We start from the raw sequence: 22,627 nt of genomic DNA, 5'->3' as shown, positions 1-22,627 counted from the left end.
GCTCAACGCCCCTATCTACCATCGAGTCAAACAGTTCAACCGTTTCTTGCAGACGACCTGTCAAACAAAAACCAGCGATCATCGAGGTATAAGAGATCTGATGTGATTTTATGTTTATCTTGTCCATCAGTTTAAACAAGCCCAAGCATCTTTCGTCATCCCATCTTTACAATGTGAATCTATCAATATATTAAAGGTTACTATATCTGGTGAAATCCCCCGATCCATCATTTCATCGAAATATCTTCTTGCTTCTTCCCAGTGACCGCGTAGGCAGTGACCATCAATCATACAACTATATGTCTTTACATTCGCAGAGATTCCCCTATCAGCCATCTCTTGGAAGAATCTCTCTGCCTCCTTGAACCTTCCCGAACTGCAAAGACCATTAATCAAAGAATTGTAAACAACAACTGGGACAACATCTGAATCTCTAAGCATCTCGGAGAAGAGAACCAAAGCTTCATAACTAAACATCCTTTGCGAAGTGTATCTATAATCGCACAGTATGACACAACAGTAGGTCTGCAGTTCCATTTCCCCATTTTGTTTTTTAGCTGAAGAGCAAGACTGACTTTACCGGTTGTACATAGCCCATGTATAAGAATATTACATGTAACCGCATTAGGTTGAATACCTCATTTTACCAAACACTTGGAATGCAGAATCAATCTTTCCTTGTTGACACAACCCTTTAATCAGTGTACCGAAAGTGATAACGTTAGGATGATAGCCTCTTTTAATAATCTCTCCGAGCAAACAAAACCTGTGATTCATTTTGCCTAATTCACAGCAGCATTTAATCAAAATGGTGAATGTAAAAATATTGGGTTGTACTCCAACCAAACTCATCTTCTTATACAACATAATGACATCTGAATAACACTTGATTTTGGATAATGAACCTAACAAATGACAGAAAGTAACGTTAGATGGCAATGGGCTTTCCAAAATCAACTGATCAAAGTATCTCAAACCATCATCAAGCTTCTTAATCCTCCCTGCATTACATTCATCCCTTACAAAACGCTCAAGTTTTGTTACTCCATTATTATAGTAAGCCCCTGAATGATTATGAAGATGATGATAAGAATAACTGGAGATGACTCTTGTAATCACCGATTTGTTTGGTCCCAACTTCATCTTTTCCTTACTCTCGAGGAAAGACAGAGCTTCGTGACTCTTTCAAATACGTCGACCGGCGATATGGGAGGAGGTACACATATGCATGCTCCAACGGCAAAGTTGCATTTTGTTTCGATAAAATCCACGTGACTTCTCAAATTTGACTTTCCAGCTAAGGTCTTGTTTGGTGAGCACTGAATAAGGTTCGTTCATCCACTATGCTCGTACATAGCAGCGGAATTTCCATTTCCGCCGGGGAAATTAATTACACAGTATCTCAATATGTCAGTAACCGACGTGATCTCCAGAAAATCTAAAGGGTACGATCTGAAGGCAGGAAAGTAAGTTATTTATTACCAATTGTTAGAGCAGATGTAATTTCGACGTTGAACGTTGATCAGTAGCGCAATCCCCTATGGCGCGAAGTGCTGTTTTCAACGAGAACACATGCATGTGCTCTTTAATTACCCAAGCTCACGAGTACTACTTATGGATAAACTTCTAGCAAATTGCATCATACTAATGAATAGAATATAGCCATTTGCGAAAGCATTAAGAAGCATCAAGATCGAGATGGCTATAAATAAAACTCATGCCTAGCTAGTTAGTACTCATCCACAATCACACCTACTGATAATCTTCCAAATCCCATGACTTCTCCTTTTAGTTCTTGTATTATTATTCAGTTTTTTCTTCTTCATCTGCTGCTTCTTTTCTTCTTTATTTCTGTCTCCGATGCTCAATTACCATCCCCTGCTGCTGCTAGACCTACCAGTATAGTCTTCGATACTGAGAGAGATCCATTAACCCGCCAATACATCATCAATATTAACCAAGGAACTCCTTTGGCTGAAATAAAACTAGTCCTCGATCTCGGGGGAAAGTTACCTTGGCTCCGTTGTGACGAAGGCTACACGTCATCAACGTACAAACCAGTCAAGTGCACGTCATCCAAATGTGCACTAGCTAGCAAATCTATCAAATGCGCATTGTGCAGTGGCACTGCGCCTCATAACACTTGGTGCCATAAAAATGCTTGTACCATTCTTACAAGCAACCCAGTAACTCAGGCTGTCGTACCTGGTGAGCTAATCACAGATTTTGTCACTGTTAATTCTAATGAATGGTTGTCAGAGAAACCTGCTCTGATTGTTCCGCCTCGCCGGTTTGCTTCCGGGTGTGCAACTACTAGTAATTCCTTACATGGACTTGCTAAAGGTGCTCAAGGGGTGGCTGGTCTAGGACGTTCATCTGGTCTTTCTCTAGTTTCACAGTTTTCAGCTGGGTTTCGATTTCCTCGTATATTTTCTCTGGATTTTGGATCACGTAGCACAGATGGTAAGATCTTCTTTGGTGGTGGACCTTATGTCTACTCGTATCCTTATGATAATGATTTGAGGCGGTATTACTTATCTTACACCCAACTCTTGATTAACCCAAAAATTAGTGAAGATTATTTCATTGACGTCAGATCAATCAAGATACACGGTGAAACGGTACCAATAATCGATAAAAGATTGTTGTCCATTAACAAGACAACCGGAGTTGGAGGAACGAAAGTAGACTTTCAAATTCCTTACACTATTCTACAGACATCAATCTACAAGGGCATTACGAAGGTTCATATCAAATGGGCTAAATCTATGAATATTACTATGGTTCCTCCTGTTGCACCCTTTCGTACATGCTATAATGTATCCACAATACCTAGTTGGCCTCTGGAGGGAGACTCGGTGCCACCCAGTATCACTTTCATGTTTCCCAAAAATGAACTGAGAACTATCAGTGACACAGTATGGATTGAAGGGACGGATGCCAGTTGTTTGGCATTTATTGATGGAGGTTTAAATCCTAGGACTTCCATTGTTATTGGTGAGTATAATTTGAACTTCTTTGTAGAGTTTGATATTTCAAGATCAAGATTTGGGTTTGTGCAACCATTGTTTCCTTGAAAACTACTCCACTTGTATTAATTTCTCAGCTAATTAAAATTACGTGTGTTGATGATTCAATATCATGTGTCACTTAATTGATTCAAGTAATAGTCATATCACAGGGAAATATGTACTTTCCAAACGGACTGGTTTAAAATTCTGAAATCGATCGATTGGCTTTACATTTGTTCGTAAACTTTCTTAAAAAGGTTATATTAAAAAGAAAATTTGTACAAGATAATTGCGAGCCAAGGGAGTAAAATCGAGTCTTAAACATGCAAGACAGTCTCCCCATAAAAATGACTTCATAGTCGAATCCTTCGATACATCCTTATGGGACAATCCACGTCACCCAATTCTGTTTTACAAGTAAACAAATTTCCTTAATATCTTCCATGATTCTAAACGAACCCGGCGAAAAAACCACACGAAAACCATCCTCACATGGGAGCGGGTCCCATACCTCTTTAAAATTAAAAGGGCCTTTTTTGGGCCCCACCATGGGAAGATTTGTGAGACAGCCGATTTTTGTATTGTTTTTCACACGGTTCGTTAAGATTTTTTGTATTATCTTTAGGGCCCTGTTGTTCTTTTCTTTCCACAAATGTCATACCACTGAGTAGTTGCTACCGTAATCCTTGTGCAATAAACAATAAATTAGTTAAAACATTAATGAAAAAATAATCTGAACCTAAATTTTAATTTTTTCTAATACCTTAGAATTTTTAAAACAAACTGTCCAAATGGACAAAGTCAAAACTGTGCAGACACAAACAGTTACTAAAAATGGCCTTCCTGTTATCTCTAGAGGGTCGGACCCACTTATCATGTGTCTGTTCGCTTTTGCGATTGTCTAAAATGACGGTCGTGCAGAAACGATGCATAAACCCAAAATTTAGTCTGTTATTCATTGTAACATAGGTTTTTACAACGGTGGCGTTGACCTACTTATTTTTACACCTCTGGTAAATTATTCGTACATTCCTCCCTTTCTACGATCTCCCTTTTCATAAAAGAAAAATAAATAAATAAATAAAATTTGCTGATTTCCCTTGTGCTGAGTTGTGCCAAACTCATCTTTTCTTAAGTGAAGACACTAGACAGAGCTTCGTGGTAAAACCAGACTCTTTTTACTATCTTTTAATTTCTCTTTTATTTTTTCAACAAGAACGTACGTACACTCTGAACTAACCCATCTGAGAAGTACCAATTATCAAATGAAAGCCAAAAATATGGCATTGGATTAATTATGCATAAACTTCTAACAAATTGCATCCAAAATGAATAGAATATACCCATTTGCCAAGGCATTAAGATGCATCACGATGACTATAAATGAAAGTCATTCCTGGCTAGTTAATACTCATCCACAATCACACATACATACTGATCATCTTCTAAATCTCATGAATTCTTCTTCTGGTTCTTGTATTATTCAATTTTCTATTCCTATCCTGCATCTTTTTTTTTCTTACTTTCCTTTTCCGATGCTCAATCACCTCCCCCCACTCTTTCCCCTACTTCTAGACCTACCAGTATAGTGTTTGATACTGAGAGAGATCCATTAACCCGCCAGTATGTTATCAATATCAACCAAGGTACTCCTCTAGCCCCCGTGAAACTTACCTTGGCTCCGTTGTGACCAAGGCTACATATCATCGTCGTACAAACCAGTCAAGTGCACTTCATCCAAATGTGCACTAGCTAGCAAACCCATCAAGTGCGTATCGTGCAGTGCCACTGAGCCTCATAAAACCTGGTGCCATAACGATGCGTGTAGCATTCGCACAAGCAATCCAGTAACTAAAGCTGTCGGATACGGTGAGTTAATTACAGATTTGGTTACTGTTAAATCTAATGACGGGTTCAGGTTCTTGGATGTACCTGCTCCTCCTGCTACTATTGTTACACCTCGCCGGTTTGCGTTCGGTTGTGCCACTTCTGGTGAATACTTATTACAAGGACTTGCTAAAGGTGCTCAAGGAGTGGCCGGTCTAGGACGTTCATCTGTTCTTTCTTTCATTTCACAGCTTTCAGATGGATTTCGATTTTCTCGTATATTTGCTCTGGATTTTGGATCAGGATTTGGATCATCTGATCGCAATAACAAGATTTATTTTGGGGGTGGACCTTATGTTTACGCGTTTCCTTCTTATCTTGATTTTAAGCAGGGATACTTAACTTACACCCCACTCTTGGTTAACCTAAAATTGAGTGAAGAATATTTCATTGATGTTATTTCAATCAAAATACACGGTGAAACAGTACCGATAGTCGACAAAAGGTTACTTTCCATGAACAAGATAACCGGAGTTGGAGGAACAAAAATCGACTTTCAAGCTCCTTATACTATCCTACAGACATCAATCTATAAGGCCGTCACAAAGGTTCATATCAAATGGGCTAAATCCATGAATGTCACTATGGTTCCTCCTGTTGCGCCTTTTGGCACATGTTATAAGTCATCCACGTTACCTGATTTTGTGTTAGAGGGAGACAAGGTGCCACCCGGGGTTGCTTTCATTTTCCCCAAAAATGAACTGAGAACCGGTGAAATGACATGGACCGGAGGAGATGTCACTTGTTTGGCATTCATCGATGGAGGTTTATATCCTAAAACTTCCATTGTTATTGGTGTGTTTAATTTAAACTTCTTCGTAGAGTTTGATATTTCAGGATCAAGATTTGGGTACATCCAACCAATATTTCCTTGAAATGTAATACACTTGGATTTCTCAGCTAAATAAGTTTCGTGTATGATTCAAGTAATGATTGTATCACAAATATATGTAACTTCCGCAGAAAGTCTCTTTTAAAATTCCGACTCGACTAACTGGCTTTACATTTGGCCAAAACTCAAGCTGGCATATTGTTGATACATGAAAAATGATTCCCCTTAACCAGGCTAGGGTGCCCCAAAAAGGAAAAAGGCCACACATGGAACATGGGGACTAAGGCCGAAGTCCACCAAAGAAGTATCCCTGAGTTGGAAGGGACAATGAAAGAATTAACAAGGAAGAAGGAGATTATATTAGAAAAGGGATGACATTAGTAGTAATTAAGGAGGTTTAGGACACATGACAAGATGTCATAAAGAGAAGGGGTTTTTGAAAAGTCTATATAAGAAAGGACAGGGTACAATGGAAAGGCGGGGGCTCTCTCTCATACCATTCTAAGAAAAGGGAAGTCATCTTGATAGACTAGGACGGGTAGAACCTAACGAGAATTCCGATATTAACATTTGGCGACCACACCCGGAGACTCGTGTCTAGTCTATCATGATGCAGCCAAATAACAGTAACCTTGGCGCGGTAAGAAATCAATCAACTAACCACCCTGTTGACCTCGACGAGGTCATCATAGAAGAAGGGGATAACAAGGAATAAACACCACATCAAAACGCAGACCAACGATCTGAAGACGCCCACCAAATTGCCACGCGCAAAGAAGATGCACAAATGGTTCGACAATCAAGACCGGTAATCCCGGGCATGCAAGGTATTCAGAAAGAATTAGAAGAGCGATTACAAAAGAAGCAAGCATTGGAAGAATGGATATCCCAAGCCCTGATTGCAGGCCAAAGCGCTCCTAGGAAAGCAACCGAAGCGTAAAAACACCAAAATACCGAGGCTGCAGTAATCACACAAGAGAAAATGGCGGAGTACCTGGAGCATATGTATCATATCGGGAAGAAAGATAACCACCAGCAAACAAAAAACCCATATCCCTTGAGTATTCGGGAATATCAGTACCCCGAGGGCTATGTTTCTCCAAAATTTAAAACTTACGATGGACACGGAAACACGCGGGAACATGTCAGCCGTTTTCTCTCAGCCATGAATGATAGAATTCCCGACGAGAAACTGTGTTTAAGGGAATTCCCCAAATCACTGGCAGGAACAGCCTTCACTTGGTACGATAACTTAAAAGAAGAAAGCATAGATTCTTGGCCCATTATGTACTCGATATTTATGGGAAAATTCTATTCAGCCAAGCAGAAAGTTACGTCCATAGACCTGAGCATAAGCGGACAGAGGATAGGTGAAGAAATAGAGACATATATAGCAAGGTTACGACGAACGACACTAGATTGTCATGAAGACATTAGTTAATAACCACTCATGGAAATATGTGTACGAGGAATGATTCAGTCCTTCAAAGGGAGTTTGATCAACTTCAAATTTCAAACCTTCGTCGAACTAGAGGAAACTGCTGAAAGAATCGTCAACTGCATGGAAGAGTTACCCGCAGATGTTAACTGGCGCCATACTGTAAGTACCACATCCGTAATCCCCCACAAGCCTAACAACAAAGAGGGAAGCGGAAGCCGACAACAAGGAGGAGACCTCCCCCAAAGGAAAAACGGATGGATCAGAAGGGATTCGAGATCGTCTCATCCTCTACTACCATATGGAAGAGAACAGACTGTTCGGCTCCTCAATCAATGGGTAGCCGAGGGTGAGGTTCAATTTCCACCGACAGTGGTGGATGTCAATAAAATGAATAAAGACGCTGCAAGGTATTGCCATTATCATAAGAGAGTGGGACATCCGACATTGGAGTGTCTCGCAATAAGAAGCATATTCGAAAGGAAACACGAGTCTGGAGGGCTGGAGGCAACAAGACAAATGATCGAACGAGACCCTTTCCCGCGTCATTCAGAATGAAGAAAGCCGATGAGTTGAATGTAAGAACGAGATAGCAAACAATGGGTATATATATACAATAATAATAATAATATATATACATATATACATATATAATTTGTGATATCTTTCTCAAAAAAAAGAGGTTGCGGGACGTTAATGACGTCTGATCGACTGACAAAAGGTTGCGGAACGTTAAGGAAGTCCGATCGACTGACAAAAGGTTGCGGGAAAGTCAATGGCGCCCGATCGACTGACAAAAAGCCGCGGAACGTTAATGACGTCCGATCGGCTGACAAAAAGTTGTGGAACGTTAATGACGTCCGATCGAATGACAAAAGGTTGTGGGAAAGCCAATGGCCCCCGATCGACTGAAAAAAGGTTGCAGAACGTTAATGACGTCCGATCGACCGACAAAAGGTTGTGGAAAGCCAATGGCGCCTGATCGACTAAAAAAAGGTCGTGGAACGTTAATGACGACCGATCGACTGACAAAAGGTTGCAGGAATGCCAAGGGCACCCGATCGACCGACAAAATATTGCAGAATGTCAATGACGATTGGATCGATTCACTAAAGTAATGGGAACGCCAATGGAACCCACTCAACTGACAAATAACAACGTTTCGAGCAGCAGAAAAAAGGAGAGGAAAAGGAATAGGCTCTTTCATATTATCCCCCCACCCCCCACCCAGTCCCCTGTCGATAAAAAAATAAAGGGGGGAGTAGGCGCGTTTTACACACACCCCGCCCTCCCAGTTTCCTGTTAAGAATAAACATAGGGGGGAGTAGGCGCGTTCGACATATACCCCGCCCCCTCCCCTAGTTAAAAAAAAAAGAGATAAGAGAAGTAGGCACGTTCCACATACATCCCTCCCTCCCAGGCGCGTCTAACATATATCCCGCCCTCCTAACCAAAAAAAATAAGGAAGACGGGGAGGGATATGCGCGTCGTACGTCATTCATCATTTGATAGTAACACACGACAATGGCCAACGCTTGCACCTACGGACTGCACCATTAAAATCTCTTCCTCACACTGATCAACAACAGTAGCCAATACATAATCGGCCTCATTATCCAATCCAGCGAGCCCCTTGATTTCGCTGGGAACCTTTGATTTGCGAGTAGCATCTAGCGTATCCTCTCGACCATGATAAATCATGTGCATCTTGTCCATGTGCGCTGCTTGAGAAGCCAACTCCCTCGGAGCAAGCGCTTCAATTCACCAGGGATATCAAAATAGAGAACAAGTGCGGAAATCGCTATAAGAAGGGAAAACCCACTCAGAAATAGATAGACGACAACCAGCTATGGCTTGAGGTTTACGAACAACAAATAACAATGCAGAGTAGGAAACACGCACAATCAAAAGATTAAACTGCCATCAACTCAAACAAATGTTAAAGAGTCTAAAACAAAAGAGAAGCAATACAACAACCCGACTTAAAAATAGATTGGTCTGACAAGATGAAATTTTTCATAAGATAAAAATAAAAGAGTGCATCATATTGATTGAAGAGAAGACAGTTCTTATTGTTCCTGCTCAAGAGCATCTCGGGCACCCTTCTCTGCATCTTCTGCACGAAGCACCTCATCGCTCGCCGCCCCTACCTGGGTAAGAAGCTGGTACAGAACCTCTCCCCCCTGCTTGGTCATCCCAGAGAAATTATTCAATTCTTCCTCGAGTTTGGTTACGCGAGTGGTAAGTTGAACACGAGGGTCTTTACGAGTCTTCACCTGCACTAACAATGCCTCTATCCAACCTATTGGAAACTTCAAGTTGGTGGATGTCCGCACAAACGCTTCCCAGCTGCTAATCTTAGATGCAAAAATGGGACCATCCCCCACCTTATTAAGCTCATCGGAAACCTTTAATATATTTTTGGTCATATAACACAGCGTCCTCATATCCAGTCCAACACTGACCATATGGACACAAGTACGCTCGACAATATCCTTGTACGCAGCAGTGAAAGGAGTCGGAACCCAAAACCCATAAACCAGAGTATGAGTGGAAGGGTCGACCCCAGCGATAGCGGCCTCCACCACTAAGGGGAATTGGAGCCCCACGCCTGTATCAGTGTGAGAGACTTCTGCTGGGGCATCGGGTAGCTCCACGTTCGCTTGAGATCCGCCGCCATCTTTACGAGGACAAGTTATGCTACGACCGACATCAGTTCCGGGGGTTTCAGGTTTGCTCCCTCCCTTGCGGTTACTATCCATAGCCTGACAATAAAGCCAGTTATTAACAACAACAAAAAAAATAAAAAAAAAATCTTAGACGCGACTTGGCGCTGAGAGGTATTGATATCTTTGTCGCGGGATACCGAAGAACCAGATGACGAGCTTGGACCGCTAGGTGTGCCTGAAAATACGAAAGTGAGAACATGATGAACAAAACCCGATGATTTATAACAAAATAAGGAGGAGAGGGAGAAATATTCACAAACGCAAGACAAGAGTAATCTGGCTACCTTGGAAACCACCAGTAGGAAACGCCACGTGGGATGAGGACCCGCCAAACACCGACCGGCCAGACCCAGATGGACTCATTGACTCCAACACAGCATTAGGGGACCCATGAATTTCACCTCGAGCACGAACGGTCTGCGCCCGAGGAGGGAAGGCAGATATCACTTTAAGACGTGGCGAAACCCATCCACCACCATCGGACAAGCTGATCCCTAGATTATGCAACTGATCTGCAAAAGAAGGAGTGGGACTCCTTACAATGTCCTGAGGAGACTGTGACACGCTCCTATGGCGAGGATTCTCATATTGTAAAAGGGAAACGTTAGCAGAGGAACTAGGGCGCAGAGGGGGATCTAAAAATTTGGTCGCCTCACGCTTGGCCTTCTTAGAAAGACTCTTCTCGGTCCATTCATGCTGAGGCATGTTCAAATGCTCTTCCATCGTATATGAAAGGGCCTTCCACCCCATGCGAGTAGAAAGTGGAGCACCCTGGGAACATGGTCGAAACGTTCTCCCATCAGTGCATGGGTCGGGTCAAAAAAAGGGAGGGAATAAAGTAATGATTCAGCCATACCTGAGTCGCCAGAGGACTCGAAGAGGGTTTGGAGACATTCAGGCGGGGAGGCTTTCGACTTGAAATTTCGCCTCTTTCTTTGGCTGAATAGGATCACAACCCTCTGGAGGATCCCAAGAAGTCAAGACAGGTTCCAAGGAGCGTCCTTTGATACCTGAAGCGAGACGATGTGCCATCGCTACAACATCATCAAGCTTAATCCTTCCTGACGCATGCAATACTTTAATATCCTTGTAAGACAACTCCTTAGGGGGAACTGGTTCCCGCAGTGGAAAGTTCAAATCCCGGCGCCGCATCGAAAGCTGACAATTATGAGCACCCTCATTAACTCCGGAGGATCGATCTTGAAGGGGATGTTTGAATGAGAAGTTGATTCCTCTATCAGCTAGGCGCACTGGTCCTTTGAAGACATAGCGGTTGAAACTAGCTATGATATCTGAGGCATCAGTACTTTTCGGAGGAGGAAACCTTTGAGGGGATCCCTGATAGAAACCAACTTGATGAGCCGTACGGTCGGGATTGTAAGATATGGCTATGAATTTACCAGCATGGAAACCTAGAAGATATCCAGGCAACACCACCATTACCGAATCAAAATCTGATTCAGAAAGAAACTGGGTTGAATCCAAGTCCGCGTCAAAAGGTGAAGTAAAATCATAGTGGGCTGGACCATATCAGCCGTCATGGTAAGGGAGTGGTCTAAAATATTTGGCCACATCCAAGAACCACGCTATGTCGCCCTTAGGTACTTTCCACTTTTTGTGCCAAAGAGCTATACGAGGGTAGATATATACGACCGGAACCCTTTCCACCGAACCATCATCCTGCCTGAAATCTTCTTCGCGGTGGACCTCTAACTCGTGGGGATCGGGAGCATATGGAGGAATGTGTTCCCAAGACCACGCAAGAATGAAGCTTGCGGGGATGAAAATCTCGATCTTATGCGCCGAGCCAACCATTTGGAGATCATGACAAAACAAGTTTAAGTGTCGGTACAAACCACCCAGGAACATGGGAGCGAGAGGGAAAGAGATCCCGCGGGACAATAACACCGCCATCGGAACCAGTTCATTCTTTATGGTGTCTTGAGGGCTATATTCGAACACATCACGGCAAATCCAAAGGAGAATGAAGGCGACCAGTTCTGCTCGAGGATTGGATTATTTACGTTCTGAGGGCAACACATTTCCATCCACGAGCCGGGGGGCCCAGAGTCGAAGCCAGAGAGGAAAAGTCGCACGCTTATGATCCTTGGTGATCCACTCGGAATCAGAGACAATGACTGGAGTGTTGGGGCCGCGAATTGATTCGAAGGCGCATAACGAACTTTTAAGTAGACGCTCCCCCGAGGAAGGAACTGAGGGATTCTTTCTCTTCCTACTTTCAACAGCTTTCCCTTTAGAAACAGCCGACGAGCCCGCTTTAGTAGTACTGACAGCCTTACCTCCCGCGGTGACAACTTTCTTTAGCCACCCCTGTTGGGTTAGTGCCTTTCCTTTCTGAACTAGTTAGACTCAAGAGGCTTCCTTACAGTCCGACAAATAACAACATAAATCTCGGTCGTCTAGGGTCAGCGCTTCATAGACGGTCGCCTCATCATAAGAATGGGATCCATGGAGAGGTAAACCAGTAAGTGCGACGACGTCTTCCAAGACTATAGTGGCCTGTCCCCAAGCTGTGAGGAGAGTATGAACGGGGGGATCCCAGCAATAGAAAAGCCGCGTCGTGACGCGCTTACATCTCTCTATCTCCCGTTGAAGAAAGGAATCTATGGCCTCACTAATTTTAGCCTGGCGAGTTTGGACGCGTGATCATGATTATTGCGGATAGAAGCTGCACAATGGGGACAAACCGGAGGAGTCTTCGACACAGAACGGGTGTCGATGTCCGGAAGCCCGTAGTCACCACGATGGATGGCCATACAGGGGAACCCTTCTTAACGGAAAGGTATCTGTACTTTCCGGCTCCGGGTACATGAGCCATCCCGGGGTGTTCGGATAAGGTAATACCGGAGGATTCAGGAGACGAGGGATGAGGTTATCATTCAAGGGTATCACGCGTTTATTCCCACGATACTCCTTTAATTTCAGTGCGCGTTTTAATTGAGGGGTCCCGGAAAACTCCGCAAGTGTGTAGGCTTTGCCGTCAGCGGGGGGAGATAAGTGAATTTCCTGTTCTCCTGAATACCCACTCTCTTCCGGGAAGTTACTCATTATCTCTTCGGATTCGTCGGACTCACTCGAGGAGTTATCATCGGAAGTACTGCTAGAGATGGTGTAGCAATAGGTGTGATGCCTGAAGAAAGAGATGAGCAGTAAAATAACGAAAGAAGGTAAATTAGAACTTGTATTTATAAGAAATTTGGAGGCATAAAGGTGGCAGTTACACAAGTAGGCACGATAATTAACAAGAGTTAAGAATGATCGTGCAAATAGAAGTTATAACGTTGCCCACTAACATAAAAGTAGTGGAGAGGCGGATAATGACTATAAGGTTATCTTACGACTGACATCATAGTCAGGGGACTAATGCTGATACATGAAAAATGATTCCCCTTAACCAGGTTAGGGTGCCCCAAAGAGGAAAAAAGCCACACATGGAACATGGGGACTAAGGCCCAAGTCCATTAAAGAAGTATCCCTGAGTTGGAAGGGACAATGAAGGAATTAACAAGGAAGAAGGAGGTTATATTAGAAAAGGGATGGCATTAGTAGTAATTAAGGAGGTTTAGGACACATGGCAAGATGTCATAAAGAGAATGGGGTTTTGGAAAGTCTATATAAGAAAGGACAAGGTACAATGGAAAGGCGGGGACTCTCTCTCATACCATTCTAAGAAAAGGGAGGTCATCTTGATAAACTAGGACGGGTAGGACCTAACGAGAATTCCGGTATTAACACATATATCATCAAGTAATTCTAATGATGAAATTATTTATATTGAAGTTAAACCGCATACGGCAGAGTACGAGATCCGCTGATCCATTATGCTCTGAAAAAGAATAATGTTGACTGTTAGCCCGTACTTAGCAGCGCAATTTCCGTATGGCTAAGAACATGGCCATTCGTTCATTTGAGTATTCATTCCATTTACTAGCTAATTCTGAATGGAAAAAACAATAATTCTGGAATGCTTTATGTTCCCATAGAAAATCCCGGAAGATCTACCAAGACCCATAATTTGTGGGGCGTATTTCTGGCTATTTATGATCCCAATACTGTTAGCCTTTTCCACGTCCGTCTGATCCCCTCACGTAATTTTACCTGAATTTTTTGGGCGTCAACCTAGCATCACTTCATTATAAAGGCTTTAAGTTTAAACAAACAAAAACATACTCGAAGTTTGAAACTTCCAAGGAATTATAATCTGTTTTGGGTAAAATAAATAAAATAGAGAAATTATAAATCTGGATAAATTCTAATGTATGAAATGGGTAAAGGCATTTTCAATGAAGCCAATTTAACTGCCAAACAGATTATAAACTGCATTTGACAGGAAATAACATTCCAACAGAAAAAAAAAAAATATAACGCGGTATATAATCACCGGTGCTTCTTATCTTTTCGACTGGCCCTCCCACCTTTTATCCCTACAAGATCCTACTTATTGGACCCAACTGGCTAACAAATTAAGTAATTTCCTATTTTCTTGATCGGCCCTCTCACCATGATGACGGTGTTCTAGTCCTATAATATCCTCCTACTTCTTAGACCCAACTGGCTAACAAACTAAGTCATGGGTACGCTTTAACTATTTCCATGTGACCCGACTGAAAAATAAATAAATAAATAAATATTCGGAGCTCCCGAATCCCACCTCCACTCCCCCAAAACGAAGCAAAGTGTAGTAAAGGGGACCTTGACGGCGTGACCCACCCAAGGGCCAAGACCTAACAGTTTGGTAATGAGGAAAAATCCAAGACCGCTAATAAAGGGTAACGTTTTGCTCGAGGATGTACCAGTATACATATAAGATAAAAAAAAGTATTTGTGTTTGGGTTGGTACATTCCCAAACAAAATGATATCCCATTAGCAATCTTGGAAAAATCTAGCACATGCATCTTGCATCACAATATTCCACCTGACCAACCAAAATGCACAGCGTATTGAAATCTACCATGAGAACTAAAACCTTGCTCTTGATATCTGGAACTTCAGACATTGTTTCCTAGACGCGTCTAGCTAGCGTACACGCACTGATATTCTACGGATATTCAATGGATATCGTGGATAATAAAAGCAAAGCTGGTTGATATGTCGCCGTCAACTCCAAATCATCCTGCCATCACGGATATTTTAGGTGGAGCAAAGATTTGACTCATTTTGTTTTTGAAAAATACATGGTCATGACTAAAGGGGTTTAGAGAGGAGCAGTGAGCTCTTTAAACATAAGTTAAACCGCAGTGTGTAAGATTCGTTGATCCACTGTGCTCTAAATACTAGAAGAATAATGTTGAGTGTTAGATCGTAGTTAGAAGCGCAATTTCCGTATGGCTAAGGATTGTTCGCAATGTCAACTTAGAACATGATCCATTCATTGAGTTAGTCCATTTACTAGCTAATTGGAAATGGTCAATATTTTGACTAAATAACTGATTTTTTTTCTTGACAAAAATATACTCCTGAAGTCTAAAAGAAAATTTGTCGACCAAGTAGATATGCTTAGGAATCAAAAATGAGTTATGCACCGGTTTTTTTATTTTTCCGTGTGATCCCTCTTTGGTTTTCATTCCTATCCAATGAATCATCCAAAAACTATCTTTGGATTCTCGCACGGAATTACCTTAAATAGAATCCGTTGTAGTATGCGTACGGGGTAACGGCATATTCAAGCGATGAAGCAAATTCAGCCGCCAGGCAAAGTACAACTACAAACTGCATTTACCAGGAAATACTCCCTCCGTCCCACTCTTAAGTGACCTATTCGAAATTTGCACAATTTTTAAGGCAAGCAAGGAAAATAGCATTTTTAATCATTTTTTACAATTATACCCTTATGAATAATAACTAGTGAAATTTAAAAATGGTTTATCTCTCAAAATACTCCACGGATGTTCGCAAATTTTATACAATTGAAAAGCATTTTAAAACACCTACGTAACGAATATAAACATGCCTATCAAATTATACATATTTCATATATTATTTATAATTAATTAAAAGGATAATTCCGGAATATCTCATTGTTTAGTGATATAGGTCACTTATCATTGGGACAAAATCTAAAATCAAATAGGTCACTCAGGAGTGGGACGGAGGGAGTATCATATTATGTCAGCACCCGACATGATTTCCAGAAAACCCGAAGGGGGAAATCTCACAGAAGACTATACTTATTAAATTCAAGTTAACAGTTTTAGCCTACAGCTAAGAGTTGATTACACGCATATGCTCGTTAAGGCATAAAAATGACAGTGGATTAAATATGGATAAACTTCTACCAAATTGCATCAAAAATGAATAGAATACAGTCATTTGCCAAAGCATTAGGACGCATCACAACACTATAAATAAAGTCATGTCTAGCTAGTTAAAACACATCCACAATCACACATACTGATCATCTTCCAAATCCCATGACTTCTTCTTTTGGTTCTTGCATTTTTCAATTTTCTCTTCTTCCTCTTCTGCTTCTTTTCTTCATACTTTCCTTTTCCAATGCTCAATCACCTTCCCCCATTCCTTCCCCTACTCCTAGACCTACCAGTATCGTCTTTGATACTGAATACGATCCACTAACCCTCCAATTCATGATCAATATTAACCAAGGAACTCCTCTAGCTCCTGTGAAACTAGTCCTCGATCTCGGGGGAAAGTTACCTTGGCTCCGTTGTGACAAAGGCTACACATCATCATCATACAAACCAGTCAATTGCACGTCATCCAAATGTGCACAAGCTAGCAAACATGTCACATGTGTATTGTGCAAAAATAGCACCGAGCCTAACAAAACCTGGTGCCATAATAATGCATGTAGCATTCATACAAGAAACCCGGTAACTAAGGCCGTAGGACATGGTGAGCTAATTACTGATCTTGTTACGGCTAGATCTAATCCAGGGTCCTCACAGGCACCTGGTCCACTTCTTACGCCTCGCCGGTTTGCGTTCGGCTGTGCAACTTCTGGTGAGTTCTCATTACGTGGACTTGCTAAAGGTGCTCAAGGAGTGGCTGGTCTGGGACGTTCATCCGTTCTTTCTTTAGTTTCACAGTTTTCAGCTGGATTTCGACTTTCTCGTATATTTGCTCTGGAATTAGGAACAGGTAAGATTTTCTTCGGGGGCGGACCTTACTTTTACACGTTTGGTAGTGATTTTATAGATTTGAGGGAATCTCATTTATGGAGTGACACCCCACTCTTGACTAACCCAAAAAGTCCTGAAGAATATTTCATTGATGTTAAATCAATCAAGATATACAATGTAACAGTACCGAATATCGATAAAAGATTGTTGTCCATTAACAAGGTATCCGGAGTCGGAGGAACGAAAGTCGACTTTCAAGCTCCTTACACTGTTCTACAAACATCAATCTACAAGGCAATTGCAAAGGTTCATATGGCTAGATACAAGAATGCTACCAGGGTTCCTCCTGTTGCGCCTTTTAGTACCTGTTATAAAGCATCCACTATGGATGTACCTGAATGGATATTAGAGGGAAATAGGATACCACACAGTATCGTTTTCCTCTTTGGCAAAGGTGGAATGAGCACTGTTAGTGACTTGAAATGGATGGGAGATGATATCAGATGTTTGTCATTCATCGATGGAGGTTTATATCCTAAGACTTCCATTGTTCTTGGTGAATATAATTTCAACGGCTTCCTAGAGTTTGATATTTCAAGATCAAGATTTGGGTTCTTGCAACCATTGTTTCCTTGAAATGTACTTTCGTTGGATTTCTCAGCTAATTAAATTTTCTGTATCATGTAATCATTATTAGTTCTAGTAATGGTATCATAAATATGTTTCACAAACAGACTTCCTTCTGATATTTTGTCATGCACTATACCAAGATTGTTTTGAGTCTCTAGCTAACAAGCACAATCAAAAAAAAAAAAAAAACCTCAGTATCATATTGGTACTTCGACCAACAAAAAAAGATTTTGGAGTCTGTCAGACAACCCCACGACCACCACAGCAGGCCAAGGCCAAGCTGAGAAAGATCATCTACGGCGACAGGGCCTACATCATAGACATGTGCGCCATTAATCACTCTCTGGTCGTGCGGTCATTGTTAGAGCATTGTTAGGTCGAACTCGCAAGCGTTTTTATCTCAAGCTTGCTGTCAAATTTAGTTGCCAAAACTATATGTCTTGATTTCTAGTTTATTTATGACTAAGTCTCGGTCTAGGATAGTTAAGTGTAGTTGAGCTTCAGACTCCATGGCGATCATCTTACGAAGACGAAGAACTACTCGAGGAATCAGTGGAACTTCATCCGACTAAAAGGTATGTGGAGACTAAGTATGATAGTTTTCATACATACACATTTGTTATTTCGAGCCAAGTTTACTCGCCTATCTTTTTCTCGAAATATGTGTTGTTAAGCTTTCACTTTAACCATTTTCATCTTTACCCGTGACGAAAGTCATGATGACGTTTCAATCTTGAAAATAGCTTTGATGACGATAGTCGTGAATAACGATTGTTATAACATTATAGAAGAATGTTTCAATGATTGAAATATAGAGTTGAGATTACGTGACCATCTACATATATAAGCATATATAGTGTATTCGCACATTAGTATATAAATCCATGTACCGGAAACCAAGTGCATGCATATGTGTGCATGCAGTATTGGTGAAGGAGACAGGTTAGGTACGCATACTGACGGAACTTTTCCTTCCGAAAATTTCTGCTGAGTTTGGAGTTTACGAACTCATAAACCAGTCACCTTAGGTACGCTTACTGGCGAAACTTTTCTACCCGAAAAGTTCTGCTGAGTTTGGGAACCAAAACCAACTCAAATCCGGTAGCTAAGGTACGCATACCCGTACGCGCACCCAAGCTGGTTATTTCTCAAATCGGTAATTCATGAACTTAAAACAATAAATTATAAGGAATGCAATCTTTGAAAACCGTGGATATATTGTTCATGAATTGATTCGAATGGATCAAACCGATGTTGTTTCAATTGTGTCTATGAATAAAGACCTAAGCAATTGAACAACTCTTCAACTAGTTCTTATGAGTCATTTGAACTAGTTATGAGAAAGATGAATACGGTTAATATGAAAGTGCTCATATGGCTAACCATTGGTTAACTATTTATGAACCAACTAAGTGTACTCGTTTAGGTAAGGTTACTCAAAACTAAATGAAATATATATTTCATTTGTGGGTGACAAGCTAAGTTTCGATCTAACGGTTGAAAGATATTATCTTGGTTAAATCAGGTTTTTCATCTAACGGTGAATATTGAATGCTTTGTTACCAAGGTAACTTAGATTGCAAACCTTGATTTGAAAACTATATAAAAGAGACGTCTAGCAACTGGAAAAACTAATCCCCACACCTCATGTGTGATACTAGTTGGTTTTGCTAGCGTCGAGTCTCCTTTAACCTTAGGTTTCTTCCCGAGACCCTGTAGGTTAACGAGTGAAAGACTTCATTGGGATTGTGAAGCCAGACGAAACTACTTCTCTTGTAGTTGAGCGATCTGATCTTGCCATTTTATATCGTACGAGTTCAATTGAATAATTTACTTGAGATTATATCTCCGATAGGGAAAGATAAAAACAAATCACAAACATCTTCGTCTCATCGTTTGTGATTCCGTAATATCTAGTTTCACTACCATACAATTTAGATTATTGTGAGGTGATTGATAATTCTAGGCTGTTCTTCGGGAATATAAGTCTGAGTTATCGATTGGTTCCTGTTCACCTTGATTTTATCAAAAGACGGAAAAAACTCTTAGGTTTATCTGTGGGAGACAGATTTATCTGTTATCATAGACTTTTCTGTGTGATACAGATTTGTTTATTAAAGTCTTCGACTTTGGGTCGTAACAACTCTTAGTTGTGGGTGAGATCAGCTAAGGGAATCAAGTGCGTAGTATCCTGCTGGGATCAGAGACCTAAGGAGCGCAACTTTACCTTGAATCAGTGTGAGATTGATTAGGGTTCAACAACAGTCCAGACCGAAGTTAGTTTGTAGTAGGCTAGTATATGTAGCGTCTTAATACAGTGTGGTGTTCAATCTGGACTAGGTCCCAGGGTTTTTCTGCATTTGCCATTTCCTCGTTAACAAAACTTCTGGTGTCTGTGTTATTTCCATTCCGCATTATATTTTGTTATATAATTGAAATATCACAAGTTGTGCGTTAAGATCAATCAATTAGAATATCCAACCTTTGGTTGTTGATTTAATTTAATTGACACTTGGATATTGGTCTTTGGTACCATCCAAGTCTATCTCTCTTGTATTTGATAAAGACTCGGAGATTTCCTTTTGCTTGAGTAAAGATCAAATCGAGAGATTGAGATATTAACTTTTTGATATACTTTTATCTAGATTGAGTCTGACTGTCTAGTTGATTCTCTAGAAAGTATATTGGAGTTAGTCCATACAGATTGCTAATCGAAATATTGGGTGAGGTTGTTAGACCCACCCGCATTTTCAATTGGTATCAGAACAGGAAAACACGTTTAAAAGACCTTACAAGTCTGTGTTTGTAGCAATCTGATTCTGTGGACCAAGTTATATCTCATATCTACGCATAGTCTATGTCTTTCCATACTTTTGACTATGTCAAGTGTCTTGGATTTTCCTCAAAGTATAATTCATTAGTTGATTCTTACGAATCCAGAGAAAGAAACGAGACAATTGACAGGATGTCAGAAGTAGAAAGGAATATCACCAGAACCAAAGAAAATCCAACTGAGATGATTGATTTACACTATCATTCTCAATTCTTGGATGAATTTGAGAAGTCTCTTAGTCGAGAACGTGAACTCTATAAAATTATTGAATCCTTCTCTTACAATATTAAAAGACTCACTCAAGAAAATATGCTACAACAAGAAAAGATTAGCATCCTTGAGAATATTGTTAAAGAGGGAACAATTAGAGAAAAATGTTTGATTGAGACACACTTTTCTGATTTGAACAACCTTCGTGTTGAAACAGAGAATATTGTTGCATCTATTCACCTAGCCCAAAAACAGTTGATAGACACATTTTTGTGTATACGTTGTCCTTAATTTCATGTATTGCTGGTATTCGATTTTTGTACTATTATTGTGTTTTTATGTATTTTTAGGAAATAAACATTTTCGGAAAAATTGGCTCGAAAAAGTGTTAAAGGCAACCCGAAGGACATTTACTATTCGGAGCTGCGTTGAGAGATTATCCTGTCACGAGTTAGAATCAATATATTTCGAGAAATATGCATGTTGGAACACGTCAACACTAAACAGACGCGTGATAAGCTAAAACAGGGAACAAATATATTTTCGCTTCACTTACTGTTGGTGTTACTGTGGGAAATATACGTGCAGAAAATAAAAAAATAGGAAATTATTCCCGAGAATAATATTCCTTCACTGTGAAGATTTTGAGGAGTAATTGGAAATATTTTACAGCTCATTTATGCATGCAGAAAAGAAAAAAATAGGAAATTATTCCCGAGAATAATATTCCTTCACTGTGAAGATTTTGAGGAGTAATTGGAGATATTTTACAGCTCATTCATGCGTGCAGAAAAGAAAAAAATAGGAAATTATTCCCGAGAATAATATTCCTTCACTGTGAAGATTTTGAGGAGTAATTGGAGATATTTGTGGTTACTGATGGGTTATAAATAGCTCTTGGGATGGAGAGTTTGAGGATCGTTTAGAGCAAACCCGGTTTAATCATTATTTTCTCCCATTTCATCACTTGTAAACACTTTTGAGCAATAAAAAATTATTCTGAGTGTGTTTCCAATATGCGGAGCTAAACCCAATCCTTGGGGCTATGGAGGAAGCCGTTGTTTCGGTAAAAGTGATATATTTTTATTAATTAATTACAACAACTCTATTATGATTTTTGCATTGAACTAAAAATTGTTTATATGATTTTGATTAGTTAGGTGTATTTCTCTGTTGCTCAAGGTTTAGAAGAAAATAAGAGAATAAGTCAGGCTAACTCTCAGGCTATTTCTGAGTTGAAAACCCAGGTTAGTCAGATAAATGAGACATTGAGAGAAAAAGGAAAGTTTCCTAGTCAACTACAACCCAACCCTAGGGGAGTCCATCAAATATCTTTAGCTGGAGAGAAATCATCAAACCATGTGAACTCGATAACAACCCTTAGGAGTGGTAAAACGGTAGACAATAAGGTAGCCATGCCCAGTGGACATACTGTAGTTCCACCTTCTACTTCCCAAGAGGAGCCCGTAGACGAGGAAACTGAAACAGTCTCTAAGGATTCCCAAGAAATTCCTGATAGGTTTACCTTTGTGCCTAGAGCCCCATATCCACATTTGTTAGCCCCAACAAAGAAGAAGTCGACTTTCAACGAGATAATGGAAACATTTAAGCAGGTGAACATCAACATTCCGCTATTAGAAGCAATTAGGCAGATTCCTACTTATGCCAAGTTCCTTAAAGATCTTTGTACACGAAAGCGTAAGCTTAATGTCCATAAGAAAGATTTTTTAGTTGGTCAGGTAAGTTCCATTTTTCTGAACCAAACACCCCCTACGTATAAGGATCCTGGATGCCCCACCATATGTTGTGCGATTGGTAATCACATGGTCGATAAAGCTTTACTTGACTTAGGATCTAGCGTTAACTTACTCCCGTATCATGTATACACCCAGCTAGGTCTTGGTAAGTTGAAACCGACTAAAATGACACTACAATTAGCTGATAGGTCTGTCAAAG

At 40.6% G+C, this 22,627-nt stretch overlaps 2 protein-coding genes across 2 annotated transcripts; one reads left to right on the top strand and one right to left on the bottom strand.

Moving 5' to 3' along the window:
- Positions 1–126: 126 nt before the first annotated feature.
- Positions 127–1,143, bottom strand: LOC113279742 (pentatricopeptide repeat-containing protein At1g64100-like). Its single transcript, XM_026528413.1, has 3 exons — positions 863–1,143; positions 638–766; positions 127–493 (listed from the first exon to the last, which is right to left on the bottom strand). Exons 1-3 carry the CDS (start codon positions 1,141–1,143, stop codon positions 127–129), a joined length of 777 nt encoding a protein of 258 aa, XP_026384198.1.
- Positions 1,144–16,329: 15,186 nt separating this feature from the next.
- On the top strand, positions 16,330–17,634 carry LOC113279741 (basic 7S globulin 2-like). Its single transcript, XM_026528411.1, has one exon. It carries the CDS (start codon positions 16,330–16,332, stop codon positions 17,632–17,634), a length of 1,305 nt encoding a protein of 434 aa, XP_026384196.1.
- The last annotated feature ends 4,993 nt before the right edge of the window (positions 17,635–22,627 follow it).

This window comes from Papaver somniferum, chromosome 5 (genome assembly GCF_003573695.1).
Source record: "Papaver somniferum cultivar HN1 chromosome 5, ASM357369v1, whole genome shotgun sequence".
NCBI lineage: Eukaryota > Viridiplantae > Streptophyta > Magnoliopsida > Ranunculales > Papaveraceae > Papaver > Papaver somniferum.
This window is presented reverse-complemented; position numbering and strand designations above follow the sequence as displayed.